Genomic DNA, 27,006 nt, shown 5'->3' on the forward strand with positions numbered 1-27,006 from the left:
GCAGGGCCTAGGCTAAAGGGAGAAATAGGCTTGGCCTAATTCTATAGAATTCTAAATAATGGCAGAATATTGCCCTGATGAAAAATGCATGTAGGCTATACTTCGTCCAGGGTTATTACCAAATGTAATTATTTGTGTCCATAATAAAGAAGGCTAATGCTAAAAGCAGTGTTCACATATAAAGGGGGGAGGGCGAACTAGTGAGCGGAGATATAAGAGTTCGGGTTGTTGGCTGGGGCAGTTGTCGAGAGGTAGGCTAATGCAATTGTGTTACAAACCGAAAAAACTATGAAATCCGCCGTCGCAGCTGCTGAAACAACGGTAGCATGGTAGCTTTGGACTGGGGTTTGCAAGACGAGCGCCGATATCTACACATTACTGCAATTTTAACACCGAATTACTTATCCCCCTGATCGAGTCGGGTAAACCGCCGTCCGAGATGGGGAAGGAGGTTAATGGTGTTTCGCGGAGCCGGTTTGAGGTGAGTTTATAATATAGGAGATTGCTAGATAACAATTATTTTTGATTGGTGTTATGGTGTTTGTTAAACTGCGTCCATGGTTGCGCACCGCACCGATGCAGCTTCCGCAGTCAATGTTTGGATTAGGGCAAACATGTTGTTTTCAAGTATCGACAATATCTTGATTTCTTCAATAGCCTACCAGAATGTACAATTATTAAATGGGGTTATAGTTTCATATTTTGTGTTTATAAAGCATTCATAGGTTTCCGGGCTGATAAAAAAAAATGTGGATCCTATCCGAGCTTTCTCTTTGTGCCGTCAAAACAAAGACAATGGCACAAAAACAGACTTTTAGGCTTCACACTGATACGAAACCCTATATTTCCCATCGTTTTATAAACATAGAATGTGATAATATTCGGGCCTACTTCATCCTACTGTGTGACTGAGTTATTTCACAGAGTTTGAGAATTGGAATGTTGTCTTTGATCAGCTAGGGTTCTGTTGTGTAGACTCATGGCCGCTGCGGGTTGATTCTGCTACAGATGGGCCATTCGCTCGGCCACGACTCGGCAAGTCCACCACCACACTCCGAATATCAACAGCAAATACAACAATATATATATATATATATATGTTTTTAAAATCATACAGGCTATGATTTCCCTATAGATGTTTACGTTGACAGAAGCCTTGTGTTTTTTATGCAAGCGATCGTTATTCAACGTTGTGGCAAAGTTTTCGTCGCTTTATACGCAGCGATAAAGAATGCACCAAATGTGAAATATGGCTTTGGATAAATACAGTCTCATTAACAAATGCCGCCCGTGTGTGTTCACGCCGTGACATTGGTCTGTCTACCCTGAGCACTCTGTTGTTTAATCCTCATCTAGGAGGCGTGGGATTTGTGTGGTTTTATTTATTTTTAACAGTGCAACAGCTGACGACTCAGAAGATTCAGGCCGTACCTTCTGGCCTGACAAGCTGACATCTGCGGCAGATACGTGAGCTGGCTGTAGTTTACTAGCCAATAACAATGGACTTTAACGGTTTGGAGAGTAGAATTGAAATTGTGTTGCATTTATAGGCAGGCCTATTCTTCGTCACGCCCCTGTTTTTTTAATGCATCAACATATTGCCTGTTGTCAAGTGGCCTAGTGTTGTTGATTGAAACCCCACAGTTAGAGAGAAAAACTATCTTGCTTTGTGCATATTTCGTTTCCAAAGGGATGAGGTGTGTTGTCTTCAGCAATTCTTAGTGTGAATCAGTCAGTGAGCTCAGCTCCAATACTGTAACCACGGAAAGGCAACACATATCCCGTAAGTCTTGAGCATTTCAAACAGTTTTTCATAGACCAGAGCCAAAAATGTTATAATAATATAACTCTAGAAAGTAATTCATATCCAGATATATTCTTGATATGATTTCATATTCAAATAGTAGAGGAAAGTGAACAATTTGTACATTTAACTTTAAAACTATCATGCTGGGAAAGGATCCAAGTTATTTAAAAACGTCCTAAATAGTATGAGTATGATTGGAGATTCAAACATGATTTAGCCTTATTTCAAACCATTTGATATACAGCGCATTTGGAAAGTGTTCAGACCCATTTACTTTTTCCACACTTTGTTACGTTACAGCCTTATTCTAAAATGGATGAAAAAATATATATATATCCTCATCAACCTACACACAATACCCCATAATGACAGTGAAAACATGATTTTAGAAATTTTAGCAAATTTATAAAAAATAAAAAAAACAACAGAAACCTTATTTACACAAGTATTCAGACCCTTTGCTATGAGACTCAACATTGAGCTCAAGTGCATCTTCTTTCCATTGATCATCCTTGAGATGTTTCTATAACTTGATTGGAGTCCACCTGTGGTAAATTCAATTGATTTGACATGATTTGGAAAGGCAACACACCTGTCTATACAAGGTCCCATAGTTGACAGTGCATGTCAGAGCATAAACCAAGCCATGAGTTAGAAGAAATTATTCGTAGAGCTCCGAGACAGGATTGTGTCGAGGCACAGATCTGGGGAAGGGTACCAAAGCATTTCTGCAGCATTGAAGGTCCCCAAGAACACAGTGGCCTCCATCATTTTTAAATGAAAGAAGTTTGGAACCACCAAGACTCTTCCTAGGGCTGGCTGCCCGGCCAAACTGGGCAATCCGGGGAGAAGGGCAAGGGCAATCCGGGGAGAAGGGCATTGGTCAGGGACGTGACCAAGCACTCCACCAATCAGGCCTTTATGGTGGAGTGGCCAGACGTAAGCCACTCCTCAGTAAAAGGCACATAACAGCCCACAAGGAGTTTGCCAAAAGGGATCTAAAGGTCTCTGACCACGAGGAACAAGATTATCTGGTCTGATGAAACCAAGATTGACCTCTTTGGCCTGAATGCCAAGTGTCACGTCTGGAGGAAACCTGGCACAATCCCTATGGTGAAGCAAGGTGGTGGCAGCATCATACTTTGGGGATGTTTTTCAGAGGCAAGGACTGGGAGACTAGTCAGGATTGAGGGAAAGATGAGCGACACGAAGTACAGAGATCCTTTATGAAAACCTGCAATGTAATCCATTTTAGAATAAGGCTGTAACCATTCAAGAAAAGGTACTTGTAATAATAACATACTCAAACCATAAGGGCAGTTCCACGGTAACGGAATTGTGTTGATTCAGATTTTTCACTTAAAATGTATACCCAACAAAAACCATTGATTTCAAAGTTTAACAAACATACAAGTTTATGCACAAGGACTACTTTTGAGAACAATTTACAATAACACATTTACTGGAAGAACTGTGCAGATGCAAAGTTTGGTGACAGAATTTCGGTAAAATCTCCGTGTCAACATTTTCCAGAAACTATAAACATCTGCTCCGAATTAAGATTCAACGATGTCTGTAGACAGAATGGAATGTCAGCTATGACATGACACATTGACTGAAACATCTCTTTTGATTATTAAGCTACAGCAAGTGAAGTGGATTTACACCCGGTAACGGAATTGCGGTAACAGAACTTCATCATGGGTCCCTGATCTGTACTACACAGAAATGCATAGTTATGGATATGAATGTCATTCTCTTCATAGTTCTGTGACCTAAATAGGTACACAAAGGTATAAATATGTAATAACCTCCTCTGCATATTTGGGTATTATTCTACACACCGGCTATTATTTTAATGAGCTCTGCCCCCAAACAAGACCAAATTTGGTTGGACCAAATCAAAACCAATCATAGACGTCTATGTTTCACAAGCTTGGACATTAAAAGTATAGTACAGCACAGTAGAGCTCAGTAAAGGACAGAACATTGGAGTATAGTTTACCATTTTAGCCAATTCAATTGCAGAAAATCACTTACCAATTACATTTTTTTTGGGGGGGGGGGGGGTTTAATCACTTAATAAATTAACAAAACGTATATCAGTAAAAGTAACTTATTGATAGGTCTACCTTTACTTGTTACTTAAAGATATGTGGGTTTTTGGTAAAGGAATTTCAAGGCAAAAAAAAGTTATACAAAATGAAACATGTTGATATTAGTTGGCAGGGGTCTTTATTTACTTAAGCATTATTATTATGTATTTCTAATCTTTAAAAAAATATATTTTCTGGTAGATGTTTTCTAAGACCCCTTTTCCATCTGTTTGGCCTGAAATCAAAGCCATTGCTTATTCTGAAATGTTTAGGATGGAAAATTGTTTAAAAATGTGTGTATGCCTTAATTTCTCAAATATAGTCTTCGCTTTCATTTGACACCAGATTTGATATGCTCCTATGGACTTCACATGTTGGTGCTCATGGGTCCTTTTTACATGGAAATGACCAATAACTACTGTGGCCCAGCAAACAATGTAGTCTATATGCCCCAGGCCATGCTCATCTGGTTATTTTGTTAATGGCTGGGGATTATTTGACCTGTTGAGTAGTTCTCTGAAAGGCAAGCTGTCAGAGTGAATTTGCCCCAATCCAAAAGTAAAATGCCTGTCCTTTCCTGCTCCCTAGGAGTGTTGAAGTAAACAGGGATCGTAGGACAGGCTGAATGTACTATTGACCCAGTGCATCCACTGAATTTGTATTGTTAGTTAACGGAAAATAAATCATAGATTCACATTCAAAATATACATATATTGGAGGTCAGACTAACAGCAGACTCATGTTGACTTTGTCACAAAGTTGCTCAAGTCTCTACAAAGTGTATTCCTGTTTATGCTTGATATCTTTGTCATTACATGGACCACCAGCATGGTTCAGCATTACTGCATTTGACAGGTCCTATTCTGACTACAATACTCCTCCATTAAAAATAAAATAATAATATGCCATTTAGCAGACCAAAGTTATCCAAAGCGACTTACACAGACAGGCCAACTAAGATATTTGTTCCACTTATTGGTGTTTTGACCAATCACATCAGATCTTTTCATATATCTTTTTCAGAGCTGATCTAATTAGTCGAAAGACAAAATGAGCGAGAGCGGAATTTCAGATTATATATATATTTTTTTAATATCAGAATTGGGCTGCCTGTTGTAAATGCAGCCTTAGTCATACAACATTTGTTGTATGAGTGGCCCCAGGAATCAAAGATGAATACAATTGACTTACCCATTAAGTGCTTCATACTTGGACAAATTTAGGTTTGCTCCTAAATATGGGGAAGTTTGCAAACTAGAGTAGGATACTGTTTTCCATGACATCACCTTTCGGTATATCAAGGGACTGAATATCTCATGGATCCTAATTATCTGTTTGTGGGTGTGTTAAAACACCTCTTCTGTAGTCACTGTTTGATTAGGAGACAGCAAATGTCTCCCTTCCCCTCCATCTCTCTTCATCGCACTCACTGTATCACCCCCTTTCTCCTGTCAAGCTTTGACATTGAACCTATCGCTACTGATGACAGTGATCGTTTATCATTGGTTAAATGCTGGAGCTTTCCTTGGGGCGGGGCCAGAGAGAATAGAGGAAGTCTAGGCCAGTCCTGCTGTGAGCGACGGAGCCAGAGGAAGTTAACACACTCTTCTTCATCTCTTCCTCACAGATGTTCTCAAACAGCGACGAGGCCGTCATCAATAAGAAGCTGCCCAAGGAGCTGTTGCTACGGTGAGCGAGGGCTTTCCAATGACTGGGCCGTATGCACACACAGAATATGGCACGCCACATGCTCAACACCATCAAACATCTTAACCTGCCCAAAACACAGCCATGTACACTCTGATCCACCTGCTCCACACAACACAGCCACGGACAATTAACGAGGTTACATCGTGACACTTGAGCCATGAGCCACCTTAGAAACGAAGGGTCGCTATACCGGGGCTCTAGTGGTTTGGTCAACATCACCGACCAACTGCCATCTGCCACTCTCCCTCATGTGCCCCATCCCACTTACCCCAATTTCCCCTCCCCCCAAATGCTAAAACTAATTAAACACAGATGGTCTGGGCTATAAAACATTGAAATCGATTAGGCAAAGAAGAAAAAGTAAAAAGCCCCCGAGCAAACAGAAAATGGAGGCCATAACTCAAGCCTGGGTCTCACTAGCAGAATGGTCTGGGATAGAGGTGCTGACGGTTGGGGGTGTGCTGAAGGTGCAGGGGCCACAGACTGAGCTCTGATTTACTAGGGCTTTTGGGTTAGGGGCAGGCTTGCCGAGGCCAATTGCAACATTATACTCACCCTACATCACACTGGGCTGCAGAGTGCAATGTGTTTCATATGAATCCATCACACATGCATATCTATTCTTGAAGGGCATAGGCAGTATTCACACTCCTTGACTCCTTCCACATTTCGTGTTACAGCTTGAATTTAAAAAGGATAACATTTAGATGTTTTTTGTCACTGGCCTACACACAATACCTAATAATGTCAAAGTGGAATTGTTTTCTGAAATGTTTACAAATTAATACAAATGAAAAGCTGAAAAGTCTTGACTAAGTATTCAACCCCTTTGTTATGGGAAGCCTAAATAAGTTCAGGAGTTAAAATGTCTTATCGAGTGACATGCTTTGCATGGACTCAATCTGTGTGCAATAATAGTTTTTAACATGATTTTTGAATGACTACCTCATCTCTATCCCACACATACAATTATCTGTAAGGTCCCTTAGTCAAGCAGTGAATTTCAAACACAAATTCAACCACAAATACCAGAGAGGTTTTCCAATGACTCGCAAAGAAGGCTACCTATTGGTAGATGAGTAAAGCATTTTAAAAAGCAGGCATTGAATATCCCTTTGAGAATGGTGAAGTTATTAATTACACTTTGGATGTTGTTTCAATCCATCCGGTCACTACAAAGATACAGGCGACCTTCCTAACTCAGTTGCCAGAGAGGAAGGAAACTGCTCAGGAATTTCACCATGTCGCCGGTGGTGACTTTAAAACAGTTAGAGTTTAATGGCTGTGATAGGGGAACTGCGGATGGATCAACAGCATTGTAGTTACTCCACAATACTAACTTAATTTTAGAGTGAAAAGGAAGCCTGTACAGAATACAAAAATGTAAAAACATGCATCCTGTTTGCAACAAGGCATTAAAGTAATAATGCAAAAACTGTGGCAAAGCAATTCACTTTTTGTCCGGAATACAAAGTGTTATTTTTGCGGCCAATACGTTACTGAGTACCACTCTACATATTTTCAAGCATAGTGGTGGCTGCATCATGTTATGGGTATGCTTGTAATCATTAAGGTCTGGGGAGTTTTTCAGGATAAAAAATTAATGAATGGAGTTAAGCACAGGCAAAATCCTAGATGAATTCACCTTTCTGCAGGACAATAACCTAAAACACAAGGCCAAATCTACGCTGGTGTTGCTTACCAAAAAGACAGTGACTTAAATCTACTTGAAAATCTATGGCAAGACCTGAAGATTCACAGCTGCAATTGCTAAATTGTAAAATGTTATTCTATTGACTTAGGGGTGTGAATACTTATGTAAATGAGAATTTAATAAATGTTGAATTCTGACTGAAACACAACCATGTGGAAAAAGTCAAGGGGTATGAATACTTTATGAAGGCACTGGTACACTACCTACATACATACGTACCGTACCAGTCAAAAGTTTGGACACACCTACTCATTCCAGGGTTTTTCTTTTTACTATTTTCTACATTGTAGAATAATAGTGAAGACATCAAAACTATGAAATAACACATATGGAATCATGTAGTATCCAAAAAAGTGTAAAACAAATCCAAATATATTTTCTATTTGAGTTTCTTTTTAAAGTAACCACCCTTTGCCTTGACAACTTTGCACACTCTTGGCATTCTCTCAACCAGCTTCACGAGGGAGTCACCTGGAATGCATTTCAATTAACAGGTGTGCCTTGTTAATTCGTGGAATTTCTTTCCTTCTTATTGCGTTCGAGCCAATCAGTTGAGTTGTGACAAGGTAGAGGTGGTATACAGAAGATGGCCCTGTTTGGTAAAAGACCAATTCCATATTATGGCAAGAACAGCTCAAATAAGCAAAGAGAAACGACAGTCCATCATTATTTTAAGAAAGGTCAGTCAAAACGGAACATTTCAAGAACTTTAGGTATCTTTATGTGCAGTTGCAAAAACCATTAAGCTCTATGACGAAACTGTCTCTCATGAGGACCGCCACAGGAAAGGAAGACCCAGAGTTACCTCTGCTGCAGAGGATATGTTCATTAGAGTTACCAGCATCAGAAATTACAGCCCAAATAAATGCTTCAGAGTTCAAGGAACAGACCCATCTCAACATCAACTGTTCAGAAGAGACTGCATGAATCAGGCCTTCATGGTTGAATTGCTGCAAAGAAATCCCTACTAAAGGACACCAATAAGAAAAAGAGACTTGCTTGGACAAAGAAACAAAAGCAAAGGACATTAGACCGATGGAAATCGGTCCAAATGTGAGATTTTTGGTTCCAGCCGCTGTGTCTTTGTGAGACGCAGAGTAGGTGAATGGATGCTCTCTGCATGTGTGGTTCCCACCGTGAAGCATAGAGGAGGAGGTGTGTGGGTGCTTTGCTGGTGACACTTCCAGTGATTTATTTAGAATTCAAGGCACACTTAACCAGCATGGCTACCACAGCATTCTGCAGTGATACGCCATCCCATCTGGTTTGCGCTTAGTGGGACTATCATTTAATTTATTTTTCAACCGGACAATGACCCAACACACCTCCAGGCTGTGTAAGGGCTATTTGACCAAGAAGGAGAGTGATGTATTGCTGAATCAGATGACCTGGCCTCCACAATCACCTGACCTCAACCCAATTGAGATGGTTTGGGATGAGTTGGACCGCAGAGTAAGGGAAAAACGGCCAACACATGCTCAGCATATGTGGAAACCCCTTCAAGACTGTTGGAAAAGCATTCCAGGTGAAGCTGGTTGAGAGAATGCCAAGAGTGTGCAAAGCTGTGAAGGCAAAGGGTGGCTACTTTGAATAATCTAAAATACACATTTGTTGGTTATTACATGATGTGTTATTTCATAGTTTTGATGTCTTCACTATTCTACAATGTAGAAAATAGTAAAAAATAAAGAAGAAATCTTGAATGAGTTGGTGTGTCCAAACTTTTGATTGGTATTGTATGTACGTACACACTGAGTATACCAAACATTAGGAACACCTTCCTAATATTTAGTTGCACCCACCTTTTTCCCCTCAGAACAGCCTCAATTCGTCGGGGCACGGACTCTACAAGATGTCGAAAGCGTTCCAAAGTGGCGCTGGCCCATGTTGACTCTGGTGCTTCTCACAGTTGTCAAGTTGGCTGGATGTCCTTTGGGTGGTGGACCATTGTTGATACACAAACTGTTGCGTTGCAGTTCTCGACATAAACCGGTGCTCCTGGCAACTACTGTCATACTCCGTTCAAAGGCACCTTTTTTGTCTTGCCCATACACCCTCTGAATGGCACACATTCTCAATTGTCTCAAGGCTTAAAAATCCTTCTTTAACCTGTCTCCTCCCCTTCATCTTCACTGATTTGAAGTGGAAGTGACAAATGAGGGATCATATCTTACACCTGGATTCACATGGTCAGTCTGTCATGGGAAGAGGTGTTTTTAACGTTTTGTGTGTAATGCCCCACCACACAATCTCTCTCTGCAAAAGTAAATATTTATCTAGACTTCAAACACGATAACCATAGTAGAGTTAACATAAAATCACACACACAATCATAAGTGTCATATGCTCATCAAACATAAAGTGGCATACATAGCAGAGTTCTTGGTGTAATTATAGGGTCGAACAGGGATTCTGGGTAGAGCCTTGTATACATAGAGGGCTCTGGTTCTGATTCTGGGTACCAGGGGTTTTGAACCATCCCTGTCTGTGTTCCAGAATCTTCTCCTTTCTGGATGTGGTGACACTCTGTCGCTGTGCCCAGGTCTCACGGGTGAGTTTGTTTCTGAAGTGTGTATTTGGTTCAGTGTGAGTGTGTGTGTGTAATTATGTGTTGGACAGAATAGTGAAACCAGTGAAGTTGACCTTGTGCCCCTCTCTCCCTCAGTCGTGGAATGTGCTCGCCCTGGACGGCAGTAATTGGCAGAGGATTGACCTTTTCGACTTTCAGAGAGATATTGAGGTCAGGAAGTCTCGCATAAACCTTCTTTTTCCTCACCTCTTCTCTCTCCTATCCTCTCCATCTCCTCCTCACCTGCCATTTATTATTTTCTTTCTGTCTTGCTATCTTTTATGGAAACAAAGTGGACATTCATGGCTGTGACCTTATAAACACAAACAACATTGACTTTAAACCCACATACCGTGATTATCTAAGATTTGAATTCAGGACCTTAGCAGTTTATTGTCTACCAAAGGAAAGTTTGATTAGACTACTATTGATGTAGTGCGTTCACCACAATCAATGCCATGTACTGCATGTCAATCTATTGACCTTGTCACTGTATGGATGACCACAGATGACCATTTAAAGGCATTTGAAGGGTATGACTGATGTATTCACACGTGACAAGTTTAGTACATTGCCATAATCAACAACGCCAGGTCAAGTATAATCATGTCTGCCAGCAATAGTAAGACAGACACTCAACAGGCTCTGCGAAATTGGTTCAAGTCAAGCAGTCAGTGTTTACAAAGATGGTTGAGTTTAGCCTAAACAGGTAGACTCCTACCCTATGCTCCTGCCACATGTGTTTTTGCATGTATGTGAAAGTGAAGATGATAAAACAGATTCCTCCTCAGATTATGATAGGTGTTTGTGTCCGTGTGTTGCAGGGGCGAGTGGTGGAGAACATCTCGAAACGATGTGGGGGATTCCTGAGGAAGTTGAGTCTGCGGGGCTGTCTGGGGGTGGGGGACAGCGCTCTGAGGTGAGGACTGACTGGGAATCAGGCCTAGACTGGGCACTCTTGGCACTGAGTAGGGTAAGGGGAGGAGATTTATGTGGGAGCTGGAGGGCAAGTACACACACTCCAGTGCAAATATGTCTGTTCCTGTTTGTTTTTCAACAGAACCTTCTCCCAGAACTGCAGGAATATTGAGCTGCTTAGTTTGAATGGCTGCACCAAGATTACTGACAGGTATTTGCAGACATTTATGCCTTGTTTTTTTTGTCTAGTATACTTCTATTTTGCTAATGTACTAAAGTGTTACATTATTATACATGTAAGCCTCTTGCCTCTTTCTCTTGCATGCAGCACATGTAATAGCCTCAGTAAGTTCTGTCCCAAGCTCAAGCACTTGGACCTCGCCTCCTGTACCTCAATCACCAACCTGTCACTCAAAGCACTCAGGTGAGGGGTCTCTCTTTCTCCCACTCATACTGTCAGCATTCCTGGAAAAACCTTGTCACTCACCTTTTGGTGATTTGATTGTAGTCATCCCTCTTCGTGACAGTTTGTTGACTCTAGAACTAATATAAGCCATTCAAAATATCCTGGGACTTTTTTTGAGATGCAAGGTTTTTCCAGGACTCCAACAATACTCGCACGCACACACTGGGGAGTCTCCTCAGCAGGAGCAGATGGTTGCATCTGTTGTACAAGTGTAGGGTGATCAGGTTATTCAGGGATGTGCATAAATATGGGACACATTTGCTGTTGTTTTGCCGGCTTTTTATCTAATATCTATGTCGTGGTCTGACCCATTTTCTTCCCCTGCAGCGAGGGCTGTCCTCTGTTAGAGCAGCTTAACATCTCGTGGTGTGACCAGGTGACTAAGGATGGCATCCAGGCCTTGGTACGATGCTGTCCCGGACTCAAAGGCCTTTTCCTCAAGGGCTGCACACAGGTAGGGCCAGGGCAAAGGGCAACAAATGGGTCCGCTAGAGATGGAACCATTAAAAAGCATAAGGTCTCTACCTCAGTCTAAGCAAGGTGCGTGAACAGAAGAAGAGACTGGATGTGTGAGAGGTATTCAGACACCCTTGCAGGTGAAAGGAACAAATGGATCGCGTATGATTAGTATTGTAGCCAGGAGGATGAGGCATTAAGATATAGGTAGACTGAATGGCTGACTGAGGGGAGAGGGGCTTAGCTAGTCTAGATATGAGACCAGGGCTAATGTTTGTATTGCAAGCAGTGTGATGGGGATGGTAGATCCAAACAGCAGGTAGGACATTTAGTTGCAGGTGGGGGTTAGCTAGCTAGCTCATTGGTGGGGTTACCTTGGTGCACTGCTAATGGGATTTAAAATGACACCTCTCTCTCTCTATCTCTCGCTCTCGCTTCTTTCCATCTCCACCTATTAACTAGTTGGAGGATGAAGCACTGAAGCACATTGGTGCACACTGTCCAGAGCTGGTCACTCTCAACTTACAGACGTGTTCGGTAAGCAAGCACCTCTTTCAGTGTTTAGGTCACATAACAGCAAAACCTGCTGATCTCACAGCTCCAAAATAAAGTGAGTGTCTCGCTTGATATTTCAGCACCCATCATGTTTGGGGCTGAATGCTTTGTTGTGGTGGGTTGGGGGCTTGTAACTCCTGAATAGGCTTGTCATTGAGAAATGATGAATCTCTAATAGCTGTTGTGGCCATCCATATGGAAGGTAAATGAGTCATGTCCTGCCTCTCCTTTGCTGTTTTTTTTTTTTTGGCGGACTGAGGGGAATTTCTTGTGTACAAGGCTGCTCAGTCAGTCTGCATTCTGCCCTGCAGTAGAGGGACTAGTGTGGACTGAGGCCTGCCCTGCCATGTAACCTACATAACGAATAGCGTGTGAAATGCACCCAGACAACACATTTGTTTCTCTGGCATCCTCTTTATTTGTGTCTCCAAATTCCCTTCCTGTTACGTCTACACCCCAAATGTCTCTCTCTCCCTCCCTCTTTCCTTCCTTATCTCCTTCTCAATGTCTCCCATCTTTCAGCAGCTCCCTCTTCTTTTTCCTCTTTTTCATCCTCTGTCCTCTCTCTCTTTTTACACCTGTGCTTTCTCTGTGTGGCTCCCCCTCGCAACTTTCTGCAATCTTGTAAGATCAGAACTACAGAGGGAAAAGAGATGAAAATATATCATAAAAAACATGATATGATTCTCATTCCCTGTTCTGAGGTGGATATTGATAGCCTTCGGCATTAGTTATGGTATTATTATGTTCATTTTGTTAATGGTGTTATAGCTGTTTGATGCCGTGGAAGTTCTGCTAGTGACCCGTGCTTGTTTCCCTCTGAGCAGCAGATCACAGACGAAGGTCTCATTACTATATGCCGGGGCTGTCACCATCTGCAGTCGCTGTGTGTCTCAGGTTGTGCCAACATCACAGACGCCATCCTCCACGCCTTGGGACTGAACTGCCCGCGCCTCAGGTTGGTACTCCCTCTGCTCCTAGTCCACCTCACCCCCAACCCCTGCTCCAACCCCTCCACACTGGTCTCAGGTGTCCACGCCACCCATCCCTGCTTCTAACCACTGTTCACTCCAAATACCACCAGAAACTCCATACAACCCTTCATTCATTAAGACTCAATTACACCCCGCTCTCCTTTCTGGTTAGTGCCCAAGTTAACCCACCTTGTATTTCCTCAGACACGTCAGTACATAGCAGTTACCCTGATCATAACAGGATATCCTGTCTCCTTTCAGAATATTAGAGGTGGCTCGCTGCTCTCAGCTCACAGATGTGGGCTTCACTACACTAGCAAGGGTGAGTGTGGAAACTGACGCAGATCACACACACACATCTCTGACATACACTACCATTCAAAAGTTTGGGGTCACTTAGAAATGTCCTTGTTTTTGAGAAAAGCAAAGCATTTTTTGGTCCATTTTAAAATGACATCAAATTGATCAGAAATGCAGTGTAGACATTGTTAATGTTGTAAATGACTATTGTAGCTGGAAACAGCATATTTTTTATGGAATATCTACATAGGTGTACAGAGGCCCATTATCAACAACCATCACTCCTGTGTTCCAATGGCACGTTGTGTTTGCTAATCCAAGTTTATAATTTTAAAAGGCTAATTGATCATTAGAAAACCCTTTTACAGTTATGTTAGCACAGCTAAAAACTGTTGTACTGATTTAATGAAGCAATAAAACTGGCCTTCTATAGACTAGTTGAGTATCTGGAGCATTTGTGGGTTCGATTACAGGTTCAAAATGGCCAGAAACAAAGAACTTACTTCTGAAACTCGTCAGTCTATTCCTGTTCTGAGAAATGAAGGCTATTCCATGCGAGAAATTGCCAAGAGACTTGGCATCCCGGAGTCGCCTCTTCACTGTTGACGTTGAGACTGGTGTTTTGCAAGTACTTTTTAATTAAGCTGCCAGTTGAGGACTTGTGAGGCGTCTGGTTCTCAAACTAGACACTCGAATGTACTAGTCCTCTTGTTCATTTGTGCACCGGGGCCTCCCACTCCTCTTTCTATTCTGGTTAGAGACAGTTTTCGCTGTTCTGTGAAGGGAGTAGTACACAGCGTTGTAAGTTCTTTGTTTCTGGCCATTTTGAACCTGTAATCGAACCCACAAATGCTGATGCTCCAGATACTTAACTAGTCTAAAGAAGGCCAGTTTTATTGCTTCTTTAATCAGTACAACAGTTGTCAGCTCTGCTAACATAATTGCAAAAGGGTTTTCTAATGATCAATTAGCCTTTTAAAATGATAAACTTGGATTAGCTAACACAACGTGCCATTGGAACGCAGGAGTGATAGTTGCTGATAATGGGCCTCTGTACACCCATGTAGATATTCCATAAAAAATCTGCTGTTTCCAGCTACAATAGTCATTTACAACATTAACAATGTCTACACTGCATTTCTGATCAATTTAATGTTATTTTAAAATGGACAAAAAATGTTTGCTTTTCTTTCAAAAACAAGAACATTTCTAAGTGACCCCAAACATTTGAATGGTAGTGTACATGTGTTGTCTTACGTTTTTTTTTTTTTTTTTTTTTTTTTTTCTTTTTTTCCCTGGCAGAATTGTCATGAGCTGGAAAAAATGGACCTGGAAGAGTGTGTGCAGGTGAGCTAGCCTGCGCAACACGCACGTTCCCACACACACTAACATACCTTGTAGCACCATCCACCAGAAGGATACGTTTGTTTATGTCTCTCCCCAGATCACGGACGGCACACTTATCCAGTTGTCCATCCACTGCCCTCATCTGCAAGTTCTGGTGAGCACGAGCTAATGGCTTCTATCCTAGGAGCTTGTCTCAAACATGCTTTGTTCAATTTAAATTCTATGAAATACATGTCGGAAAAACTTGTTTCTTAGATAATCCACAGTCTCGTGGTGTTAATAACAAAATAAACCCAATGTGTTCGGTGACTGTAGTATTGCTGTTCTTAACTGTTCCCTGGTCGTTGTTATGGTCTCTCTCTCAGAGCCTGTCTCACTGTGAGCTGATTACTGACGATGGCATCAGACATCTGGGAAGCGGGCCCTGTGCCCACGACCGGCTGGAGGTGATCGAGCTGGACAACTGCCCCCTGATCACGGACGCCTCGCTGGAGCACCTGAAGACCTGCCACAGCCTGGACCGCATCGAGCTCTACGACTGCCAGCAGATCACCCGCGCAGGCATTAAGAGACTAAGGGTAGGCACTGGTGCTACATTGTACATTGCGGCTTATGCGTAGTGCACAGGCACACAGATTACAGTAAATGAATGAACATTTCTTAGATGCGTTTGTATATACCCTTACACCAACGCTTGTCTTTTTTATCTCTTTCTCTCCAGACCCATCTACCTAACATCAAAGTGCACGCGTATTTCGCCCCCGTCACCCCACCCCCCTCGGTTGGGGGGAGTCGCCAGAGATTCTGTCGCTGCTGTATCCTGCTATGATGTGAAGACTGCGCCCCCACCCCCCTTCAGCCCAACTTCTGCCCCTCCACCCAACCTGGCTCGGCCTGGTCCGATCCGGCCTCAAGGTATACATGCTGGTGTGCCCCCCCGATTGGAGCTGCAGAGAGAGGGAGAGAGCCCATCCACCACAGGGTCTGGGAAGAACCTTCCCAACGACATTACCAAACACACTCACAACGGCCTTTGTCAAACACACAAATAAACACACACACATCACCACAGATGAACATCAGTACATTCCCTGCTGTCCCCAGGCCCATGTTCTAAAGACCACCCAGCATTGCAGGGAGGATTACATAATAGAACCACTGCTGTTTACAGATTAGGCTCCTAATACACTGTATGGACTACATGAAGGTAGGGCTCACTTGATACAAGGTTCCCTATGGACTACTATGACCTTTTACTAAAGGATCAGAAAGATGGGTTTGGATAAGAAACTCACATCCAATGTGGGTGTTGGGAGGATAACCAGAAACATGGCTAGAGCTACTATGAGGATATTGGTTTGGTAGAAATGCCCTCAGAATCTTTCAACGACTGTCAAGCTACCTCTAGACATAACTGCACTTCAATGTGAGTAGCTCTTTGTTAGCCTCTGGTTCCAGACTGCCCACTCCCAACCAAACGTTTTATTTTTAATTTTTTGCTAAAGATCCGTTTCCATTGGCACTTTGAAGTCAACCCAGGATGGGCTGGCCTTGGTGGCTGGCTGAAATTGTTTCCACTGCCTCCAAAGAATAAATTATGTCATGTTGCTAGGTATTCAATATGTGACTGCAGCTGGCTTCGCTAATGTTGCTAACTGGCAAGATGTTGAAGAATTTAAATTCACCCTCACAATGCTGTAACTAACTTTAACCCATACTCCTGTCAGTGCTAGCCATACTCAGAACCATGTATTTAGCTTGCTAACTAGCTAAACGGTTAGCGTCGCTATTGGCTAGCTAACTAATCAAGCAAACCAGACTGCAGGTTTGAGTGTTTTTATTTATTTATTTATATATTTTTATACAACAGATTTGATATGATGTAGCTAGCTAGCTTTCAATACGAACTGGCCAGCTAAAATTCCTGCTAGCTACAGTAGCTTGTTTTAACTCTTGATTTGCTAGCTAATAATGGTAGCTAGCATTTTAGGGCTGACTGTTGTCATAAAAGTTTATTGTGGAATGCAAAAATTAATGGATCCAGCTGTGGTGGCAATTCGTGTCATGTCTGACTACTGCAGTACTGCTTGTCCATGTGCTAACTAGCAGCGCACACACCTAGATGAGCTGCTCAACGTTGTCACCATCCAGTGGTGATTTTATTTTTTATTTACTGCGTCACCAGCCTGAATTCTAAACGCGCTAGCACCAGGTGTGAAACTGGGCTGTGCTGGTTCGAATTTGAGAATTCCATTCGAACATCTCTATTTTGGCCCTGATTTTAAGTGCCAGTGGAAAGGGGTTTAATTTAACAGAGTCCTGGTGTCTTCGACAGCAATTAAACAGCCCCCCCACACACACACAAATATATTGTAAATACAGTGGGTAGTAGTTATTTTTCTCTAGTCTCAAAGTAGCTACAGCTTAGTGCAGGCCTGCTAGAGGGTATGCTGAGTTTATCCAGCAAAATGATGACACTTTTTAAAGAGTCTCTATGACTCACCTAATAGTTTACTGCCAAATGACAACACACACTTGCACATACACGTGCGCACACACAGCTCAATACCTCCCCCTTCCCCTCTCTCTGTTACAATCAGAAGCTTCATTGTACAAAAAAAAAAGAGAAAAGCAAATATTTTTCTAAAAAGGACACCAATTGAGACTTACACGTGGGGACATGAGAAGATGCCAAATGTTGCATGTAACAATTCTAGTTTTTTAAATCTAAATGTAATATATGTAAGTACTGTGGAAATCCAGCGCCGCGGCCAGCTAAACCACACCACAGACCATGGTGTGAAGGAAAGATTTACGTCAATGGGTCTCGCACTATGTTAAGCCAAACACATACTGTACACACACAGGTGTGTTTTTGTGTATGTGTGTGAGAGAATGTTCCGGGGCTATGGCGAGTAGTTTGGACAGTGAACCATCAGCAGTTCTGGATTTTTGGAGACATAATAAACCAGGCCCCTGCAAGCTAGTCTTAGCAACAACAAAATATTGAATAGAGACCCAAACACATAAAAAAAGATTGACGTCACTGTGAGTTTGCGATGCCAGACAGACCAGGAGGACGGAAAGAAAAAGCCAACCGAAAACAAAGTATCTGTATTTTCATTTTGTTGCTTTTAGTCTTTTTTCCCCCCCTTGGTGATGAACATTCTTGATGAATGCGAGCTGGCGAACCACACATGGGTAGGAGGAGATGCCCAGTGTTGCTTGCGGGCACCAGGATCTGGTCAGTGACAGTAATGCCCCTTCAACTCCCATAAGGCCATGCAGGGGAGAGGGTGAAAGTGGAGTTGACCCTGCACCAGCGCAGCGCCCTTCTCTCTCTGCCTGGGACCAGTGACGTGGGACGAGGAGGGGCCGCTGGAATTGGATAGGTGCGGTCACTAAACAAGGAAGTCGTTTGGAATCTTGACCTGGAGTGAGCTGAGCGCACAACACTGGCCTGCTGACAGATGTTGGAGTGCAGGGATATGTGTCCCAACTCCACGACTACCACCTTACCAAAAGACTTTGACCCCTGTTCATGAGTTTCAAAGCCTTTCATTTGGATCCTTCCTCCTCTACCACACTTTAACCTTCTCTGTTTTCTGTCTCTCCTCTTCTATTCTCTGTTCTGTTTTTCTTTTTATAGTTTAGTCTTTTTTTAGCCTTTTCTGTTCAAGTTGGTGACTTCTACATCTCGTTCTCACCCCTCCCCCCTCTTTTTTGTTTGGTGTGTTTTGGGGTGGGGCTGTTTTTGTTTTGCATTCAGTCATGAGTTCAGTGTTTTCCCCAGTTAAGTTTGAGCCCTCTTGCAGTCCTTGGCTTTTGGTCTTATGGAGTTTGTGTTCTATTACGAGTTCTTGTTACCTAATGTCCAGAGTGTAGCCTTTGTACAGGGGGAAGGGTTGGAGACAGTGCAATTTGTAAAATAAGTTGATGACGAGTCGGTGAGGTTGCTTTTATGTATAATGGATGTTATACAACATATTGAATGTGTTGCCATGAAGGCGTTGTCTGGGAACGTTGGGGGGGGGGGGGGGGGGGGGTTAGGGCCTAGGTTGTGTGCTGATGTAGCAGAAACAGATTCCTCTCCTGATGTGCTTTCCCTTTACTTGTTATGCCTTGCTTTGGGGATCCCCTAACACCATGATGCAGCCCAGCCCACTGTAGAAACAAAACAGAGTTGGTACGCCCAATAGGAATGTTTTAATGTTCTCTAAAAATACATATTTCCTTCTAAGATTCAAACCAACTAACAGGCAAAACATTTAATGATGATTATTTTCTGTTTTTGTGATTTTGTCAGTTGGGGGTGGGAGGGGGGATAATGCAAACGGCGATTAATCCAGTCTGATCTGTTTTGTTTGAATGTGGGTTTATGGGGGATTAGAGAACATCCAGGAGCCCAGATATGCGTAGATGCATAATGTACTCATACTACACACCCTCTGGCTGGATGCAACTGTGCTCCCACTGCTCCCTACGGTCTGGAGTTACTAGAGGGAAAGTCATGGGGAAGCCAGGATCCATAACACCTGTTTGACCTCTTCACACACAGTTGCTGAGTCACCGGCACCACTTGTACTCGCTTAGTCATTCACAGACGCATTGAGACACACACACGGTACGCACTGACCATTTGCACTGCCATGGTCCCCTCTGAATCAGAACTCAGTTGAGAGCGAAGGTATGCAGAGTAGACATACGTGCCTACACATACTATACACTATACACTATTGACAGCACAGACAACAGGCAAATTCAGCCTCAAGCGGTTCTGTTAGAATTGATTCAATATACAAAAACACGAGAACATGTCCATACCGGGTTATGTCATAAACTACCCTGTAGAATGTCAAGACTAAACACATGCAATACAATTATACCGTTTCATTCCTCTGATTTTCCAGCAGTTAACATGGAAGATGACAGATTACTGAATTCTGGCTCAGTCCATTTTCATTTCCACTCAGTCCCTATGACTAGACTGTGTGTTGGAGGGGGTGGGGGAGGACGGCTGGCTGGCTGCGTGAACAAGATGGTGGATCTAAAGTGTGTTCTTGGTAGTTTGACACCTGGGGACTACTTTACTTTATTTTTTATTTTTTTTACTTTACACAATGACTGTAGTTCATATAAATTAATGTAAATCTTTTTAATTTTTTTTTTTTTACAATTAACTGATTATAAATGAATATGTATGTATGAATAAATATATAACTATATTATTAAGATTTGTCTGTTATTTCTTTAATTGCAGTTTGTTGAAGTGTTGATTTGTTTCGCTCTGAAATTTTTCCTGACCTGACTAGGAAAAACTCTTGGCTCCAGTTATAGGCTATAAATAGGGAGCAGAGGTTTTTCCTGACCAGGTCAGGTAGTCTCCACTATATCGTAGTTGTATATTGTAGTCCTACATGTTTTCCTTTTTACTGCATGTAATGCATGTTGTCCTAACCTTAGCGCAACACTAGAGGGCAGCAATAAGCTACTTTCCAAAAAAAGGCTGTGAAGAAACCCAACCCTGAGTACTGTGCGGGGTTGAAAGAAGCAGGCTGGAACTGTTACGAGTAGTTAAATGCTATTTTACTCAATTAATCCACTTTGTAGCAAAACTTAATTCAAACATGTATGTTACCCAAGTCTTCATACTAATGGTGTGTGGATATCTGATGTCCGTGATGAAATCCTAGATGAATGAACAGGATCATTCTGTCTGCCCCATTGGGAGTAACCACACTGCTACCCGTCCTACAGTGCCATGACAACCAGCGACTTAGTTTGTGATGTTGTTAGGCTCATAGTGCCATACGGGGGCCATTTTGGCTCCAGTTGTTCCCCTGCTGCTAGAGATATTGTGTTCCTCCTTCTCCTTCCCTCTGGCATGGAGTGGCTTGTTTTCGCCTCCTATGTTGTCATTGGGGGGGACCTTATTTTTAGCTGGCTTACAGACACCTGGGGTATTAGTCAGCGAGTGCACAGCAGAGCAGGCAGATTGAAAATCTTATGAATGTTCAATGAGGGTGTATTGTTTTCTCCACACAAAGCAATTGACTAATAAGAATGCTGTGTCCTATGGCTAAGTTTGTAGTTAAGACTCACACCCTGGGAAATTGGTCACGCTTACACTTGTGCCGTTCAGCATAATGACATTATATAAACACACACACACACACTTTAGAGACTAATGTGGCATATAGTTAAATATGATGCATGTTGCAGTAGACAAACAATGCACACACATACCTCCCCTAAACACACATGCAGGAGATCAAACTGCAGCCCCAGTGTTATATTAGGTAGCATGTTCCATTGCTCTCTGCGTCTACACTATCCGCCATGCGGCTGGCACTTGCTGCTGACACGCTGGAGAAAACTAGGAATAATTAATTTGAATATGATTATTGAGGCTGGGGTAAAACAATGTCACTCTCCTTGGCTACCTTTCCTCCTCTCTCCACCTCTCTCTTCTTCTCTCTCTCTCTCTCCTCCATTAAATGGCTTCTGACAGCTTAGCCTGAACTTTGATGAAGGGCTTAGGTGGAATAATGGAATGCATGCATACATACATAGAAATACTGTAATCTCTCACACACACAGACACAGACACACACACACAGACAGACACACACACACACACACACGGGCTCTCCATCACTCTTCCCCTTTCACCTATGTGAGAGTAGAAGAGTTTGTCTCTGATTGTCCCTGTCAGTGAGTCCACAGTTGAACAAATTACCAATCAATGGAAAACAACAGATGAATGTGATGGGTTGAAAGACTAAGGAAATTGTTTGTAACCACAGCCACCACCCGTAGCCCCCCTTATGACCATCCCCCTGTCAGTATCACATGGCCCATGATGAATGGCTACTGCCTGTTTGTAAGGCATCAGAGGCACATCTGTATAGGAGATTAGGAGCTCACCTTCATAAGGCAGCCTTACAGATAGGGCTGTGGCTGTGACTGTGCCCGCTGTGTTCTTATAGGCCAGGGAGAAAATGAAGGGGAGTGCAACATTTGCTGGATCTTCTAAATGGAAGATGCTGTAACAAAGATAACACATAGGGGTTCATTTGATAAGCACAGGTAACCTTGGGAGCGGAGCATAGTCGTTAAAGAAAGGAGAGGACAGAAACCAGGAAGAGAACAGAGAAGATCATTACCAGAAGATGCTCTGGTGTCTCTCTTTATCTCACTCGTCCGCTCACTCTTTCTCTGTTTATTTCCTTTCTCTGACTCTATCCTACTTCCTACCTCTCTTTTAGATACGCTCACGTAGATACTTTCACATAGACAGTGGAAAATGGGCCAACCCGTCCCACAAGGGTCGTCTTTCTGGGGAAAATCACTTGAAAACTATTAATAAGAATTGAAGCTCTTCTCGGATTAGATTCCTCAGTGGCCTGTTAGAGCATTACACTGACTGCTCAGAATCTCCTTCCCTCCTCTGGGTCATTCAGATCAGTGTTTTTCATATTTAGCCTAAGTGTAAACAGACCGCATTATCAGTAGGATACCTGGCGAGACTGCTTCATTCTCTGTATTCATTCCAAGACAAGTGCACTAGTCAACGTGCGATGATTGAAACTGTTTTCGAATCATCTATTACGCTTCAGGCAAGATGTCATCACATCAGTGTGGAAAACCTGGCCCCCTAACCAATCATTTCATAATAGACAGGCATGACACCTACATGCACCCTGTGGTGTGTGCTCTAAGGTGTAATAAGGTACAGTATATTATTTGGAAGTGATCCATCATGCTGATTCATGAGCTGTCCAGTGGAGGGAGGGGGAGAGAGAGGGAGAGAGAGTCGGATCTTGTTTGACTTGTGCTCGATGACACATACAGAAGGGCACGTATAGTCTGGCTACCTATATTGATGACTAACACAGAGAAACAAAACAAGGTGGTGACGGTGGAAACAAAAGTAGCGGAGATTATTTTCAAAAGTTTTTGTTTATTTTATTTTTTCACCGCTACACTGACCAGTTATAATAAAATAACAATCTCTAATGTAATCATTATGCAAAAGGTATCTTTCATTTACCAATATCGTCTTAGGCATGTGAGAACACTTTATGATAGCCCATCAATGGAAATGTTGACAATACAAGTGTTCTATGACCATGGCATTCATTTACAGAGATTTCCCTGTTCCCAAAACGGTTATGGGAGCTTTATTTGAAGCCCAGTATTTTCTATCCTAACCTACACTTACACCAAGATACCACCCCCTTTATGAAATTCGGACAACCACCACTCCTGAAATTTGAGTAAATTAATATTTACATAGTTGTAAAGAGTGCGCCAATCATGCGCCACGGACGCAGATGGAGGCGGGACTGGGTTTGAGGTTTAGTCGAATTTATGTTGGCAGCACATGTCCAATAAAAGGTTCGACGAAAGGAAAATGCTATTACCATACTACTACAGGAGTTCTGGCTTGTGCGAGAAACCTTCCTGGAACGTCTCAACGACTTGTTTTTGGAAATCTAATGGACTATAAACCCTCAGATTCGAAAACATCAATATTTGTTCTTCTTCAGGAGAGTCGCACCTGCTTGATCCAATTTGAGGTATTTGGATCAGAGTTTAGTTGACTACTATAGTACTATCAGAGAGAATAGCAGTTGGTAGGTTACTTGCCTCGCAGGGCGGAATAGGACCGTTCTTTGCTGATGCGTAACTAAGGTCCAATCTTTCGAATACCGCCACAGACTACACCCTTTCTGCAGCTCTGAACTGAAATTCCTTTAGACCTGTGATGTGTATTAATTGGATGTAACCCGGTGCATCTCTTGGCGCATGATCCTCAACAGCCTGCCTATTCCCCGCGCGCGTGAATCGTTAAAACGTGGTGAGGTGGTACGCTTTATTTAGCCAATCTCAACGGCTACACTGGGCAGTACTTTTGACTAACTCACATTTGAATGAATTCAGCAGTAACAGTCGGGTTATTCTGGAACCCAGACCACATACAGCCGACTGTCTCATTTCATCCCGTGAAGAGACCGATGATGACGGAGAACAGCGAGATGGAGACCGAGACGCAGCTCCAACGCTCGCCAAGCAACATGTCCATCACACCGGTGTCCAAGGCAAGTTATATACTACACTCACATGTCTCACTGGCTGACAACTGTTTCGGACCTCGGTGAAACAACAACTATCCTTGCAAGATAACCAGCGGGATAAATTTGATCCTCAGTCTACAGTGGTTTACGGTTTTACGCAGTCTGTTCTTTTGACTAGATAGTGGAGGTTTTGAAATACGTTGTTTGAATGGTTGTTCCAGTTGTTTTCACATGGTGAATATGTTTGATTTGTGTTAACACGTATAATATTTGGCCAGAAAGCCATGACACAACCACATACCAGTAGCCTGTATGACTTGGTTTAAGAAAGTTGAAAGTGCTTGTTGCTTTCACAATCACATTGATATCTTTCTTTTGTTTTACGATGCTGAGATGGAGTTACTGTTGACTTCATATCAGAAGAAAATTATAGTTAATTACTTCTTTATTACAGTATTGGAGTTTTTTTTTAAAAGTATAACATATAGAGTTTTATTTTCAGAATTTGAATGTAATAAACCCAACTGTCTTGAACACAGTAGATTGCAGCCAGGTCAATCAATCAATCAAATGTATTTATAAAGCCCTTTTTACATCAGCCGATGTCACAAAGTGCTATACAGAAACCCAGCCTAAAACCCCAAACAGCAAGCAATGCAGGTGTAGAAGCACAGTGGCTAGGAAAAACTCCCTAGAAAGGCAGGAACCTAGGAAGAAACCTAGAGAGGAACCAGGCTCTGACGGGTGGCCAGTCCTCTTCTGTATGTACCGGGTGGAGATTATAACAGTACATGGCCAAGATGTTCAAATGTTCATAGCTGACCAGCAGTGTCAAATAATAAGAATCGCAGTGGTTGTAGAGGGTGCAACAGGTCAGCACCTCAGGAGTAAATGTCAGTTGGCTTTTCATAGCCGATCATTCAGAGTTAGAGACAGCAGGTGCGGTAGAGAGAGAGTCGAAAACAGCAGGTCCGGGACAAGGTAGAGCGTCCAGTGAACAGGTCAAGGTTCCATAGCCGCAGGCAGAACAGTTGAAACTGGAGCAGCAGCATGACGAGGTGGACTGGGGACAGCAAGGAGTCATCAGGCCAGGTAGTCCTGAGGCATGGTCCTAGGGCTCAGGTCCTCAGAGTGAAGAGAGAGATAGAGAATTAGTGGGAGCATACTTAAATTCACACAGGACACCGGATAAGACAGGAGAAATACTCCAGATATAACAGACTGACCCTAGCCCCCCGACACATGAACTGCTGCAGCATAATTACTGGAGGCTGAGACAGGAGGGGTGCATTTCAAACCGCATCATCAGTAAGTTGCGTCACTATGCGAACTAAAAAAACTCAGGTGACATAAGGGGGACAAGATGATTGGAACGTTCTCTTACTGTGCGTGTGTCTGCGCTTACGTGCACATGCTCAAAATGAAGAAGGCTTTACAAAGGGACACGCAGGTTCCAGAATGTTTTAGAATAAATGTCCTGTCCAGGTTATCTTTCCATCGGGCCCATTAGGAAAGTTTGTTTAGTTTTGAATGTAAATTATTTGAACACTGCAGACACTCACAGCATAACTCCACTCAGAACATTTATTTTCATGGAAGAGATTACAGAGGGCCAAGCAATTTCTCAAATGATGCAAACAAATTTACTGTCCAGAATTCAAGGCCCCTGGGGTCAAAAATGATAGAAACAGGCTATTACATGTTGTCCCTTGATGTTCTGGTCATGTGACTGCCTTGCTGTGCATGTTTCTATCATTGTCTATCATGTGTCATTGAATGTGTTGGCAGCACTTTTCTACATATTTGCTGAGATTGAGGCTAATGCTGGGTTTAGATGGCACGAGGTAGACGGCAAACTGGGTGTCATCGTTTTCAATGAGAGAACGACGGTAAATGCCTTGAGGCAAGCGGTGAATGCAGTCATCCGCCACTGCAGACGGGTCTTGCCGCCAGAGTTAAACTATTTCAACTTTTTCCTTCTGCCATAGCGTTGTTTTCTACCGGATGTTGATTTGCACTGTTTACTGAAATCACCATAGCAACGCATACACTCGTGCTGGCTTGCTTTTGCTATCACTCTCTTTCTTGCTTCTCTTTCTTGCTTTCTTGTCCTATTATGTCGGCTGGTATGAAGGTTTTTGCATGTAGCATTAGATAAGTGCACACAACAGCCACTGATGTAGCCTACCTACGCTCAGCCCCAGTTGTTCAAATGAGTTTTGTGATTAGATAGAATGCTACCTGATTGTGAGACACCATTTTGAAAGGTACTTAAAAAGAATGTCCTTGAAGTAGTATATTATAGAATACACTGTAAATAGTGTCAGGGTTTAAAGTTTTTTTTCTTGGAGTGCCTTTTTAAACACACACACACACACACACACACACACACACACACACACACACACACACACACACACACACATCAACCATTTGCTTATGGTAGTCCAGCGTATTCAATGATGACTTTTACTTCTGAGTTGAATTCTTTGGGGACTGTAGAGTCCAATCCGAGATCCACTAACTTTATTGCAGGTGAGGCATCTGCAGTCTGTATTGGTAGGGGCTGTTTTTGCTGTGTCTTTGTGCTCCTCTCCTCTTCCCACATCTGTACACCGCTCTGGCAGAGCTGCCACCAGGTGGAACGGTTGGCAGCAGCGTCCTCCAGGTCTGTGGGTTTGATGGTCTGCCCCCTGCAGACCGCCGGCCAAGATGTAGCTGGCCATACAGGATTTTCCGTGGCAAGCACTCCTGAGATATTCTAGTGACATGCCCAAGCCAGTGCAGTTGGTGTTGGGTGACCATGGCCTCCATACTCTTGCAGTTGGTCTTAGCAAGTATTTCTGTATCGGGCACCAGGTGATTCCCAGGATGCACTGCAGGCATCTAATGTGGAATCGCTCAAGCTGCTTGTTGTGGCGACTGTAAGTGACCCAGGCTTCACAGCTGTCAAGAAGTCTGGTGATGCAGATGGCTTGATAGACGCGACTTTGGTGTGGAGGTGGAGATCCCTG

General features: G+C 42.8%; 1 protein-coding gene across 1 annotated transcript; it reads left to right on the top strand.

The window, feature by feature from the left end:
• LOC110538170 (F-box/LRR-repeat protein 20) lies at positions 1 to 20,144 on the top strand. The gene is made up of 15 exons (XM_021624807.2): positions 1 to 481; positions 5,531 to 5,592; positions 9,824 to 9,878; positions 9,993 to 10,067; positions 10,721 to 10,815; positions 10,957 to 11,025; positions 11,143 to 11,238; positions 11,608 to 11,734; positions 12,199 to 12,273; positions 13,119 to 13,249; positions 13,527 to 13,587; positions 14,868 to 14,912; positions 15,010 to 15,066; positions 15,278 to 15,490; positions 15,634 to 20,144. Exons 1-15 carry the CDS (start codon positions 440 to 442, stop codon positions 15,739 to 15,741), a joined length of 1,311 nt encoding a protein of 436 aa, XP_021480482.1. The 5' UTR covers positions 1 to 439; the 3' UTR covers positions 15,742 to 20,144.
• Positions 20,145 to 27,006: the final 6,862 nt, after the last annotated feature.

This window comes from Oncorhynchus mykiss, chromosome 12 (assembly GCF_013265735.2).
Source record: "Oncorhynchus mykiss isolate Arlee chromosome 12, USDA_OmykA_1.1, whole genome shotgun sequence".
NCBI lineage: Eukaryota > Metazoa > Chordata > Actinopteri > Salmoniformes > Salmonidae > Oncorhynchus > Oncorhynchus mykiss.

What these genes read in the sequence shown, in the direction of transcription:
- LOC110538170 (XM_021624807.2), top strand. Translation starts at nt 440, where the DNA reads ATGGGGAAGGAGGTTAATGGTGTTTCGCGGAGCCGGTTTGAG. An exon ending in TTTCGCGGAGCCGGTTTGAG is followed by an intron (nt 482 to 5,530) that starts GTGAGTTTATAA and finishes TCTTCCTCACAG; the next exon opens with ATGTTCTCAAACAGCGACGA. An exon ending in CTGAACTGCCCGCGCCTCAG is followed by an intron (nt 13,250 to 13,526) that starts GTTGGTACTCCC and finishes GTCTCCTTTCAG; the next exon opens with AATATTAGAGGTGGCTCGCT.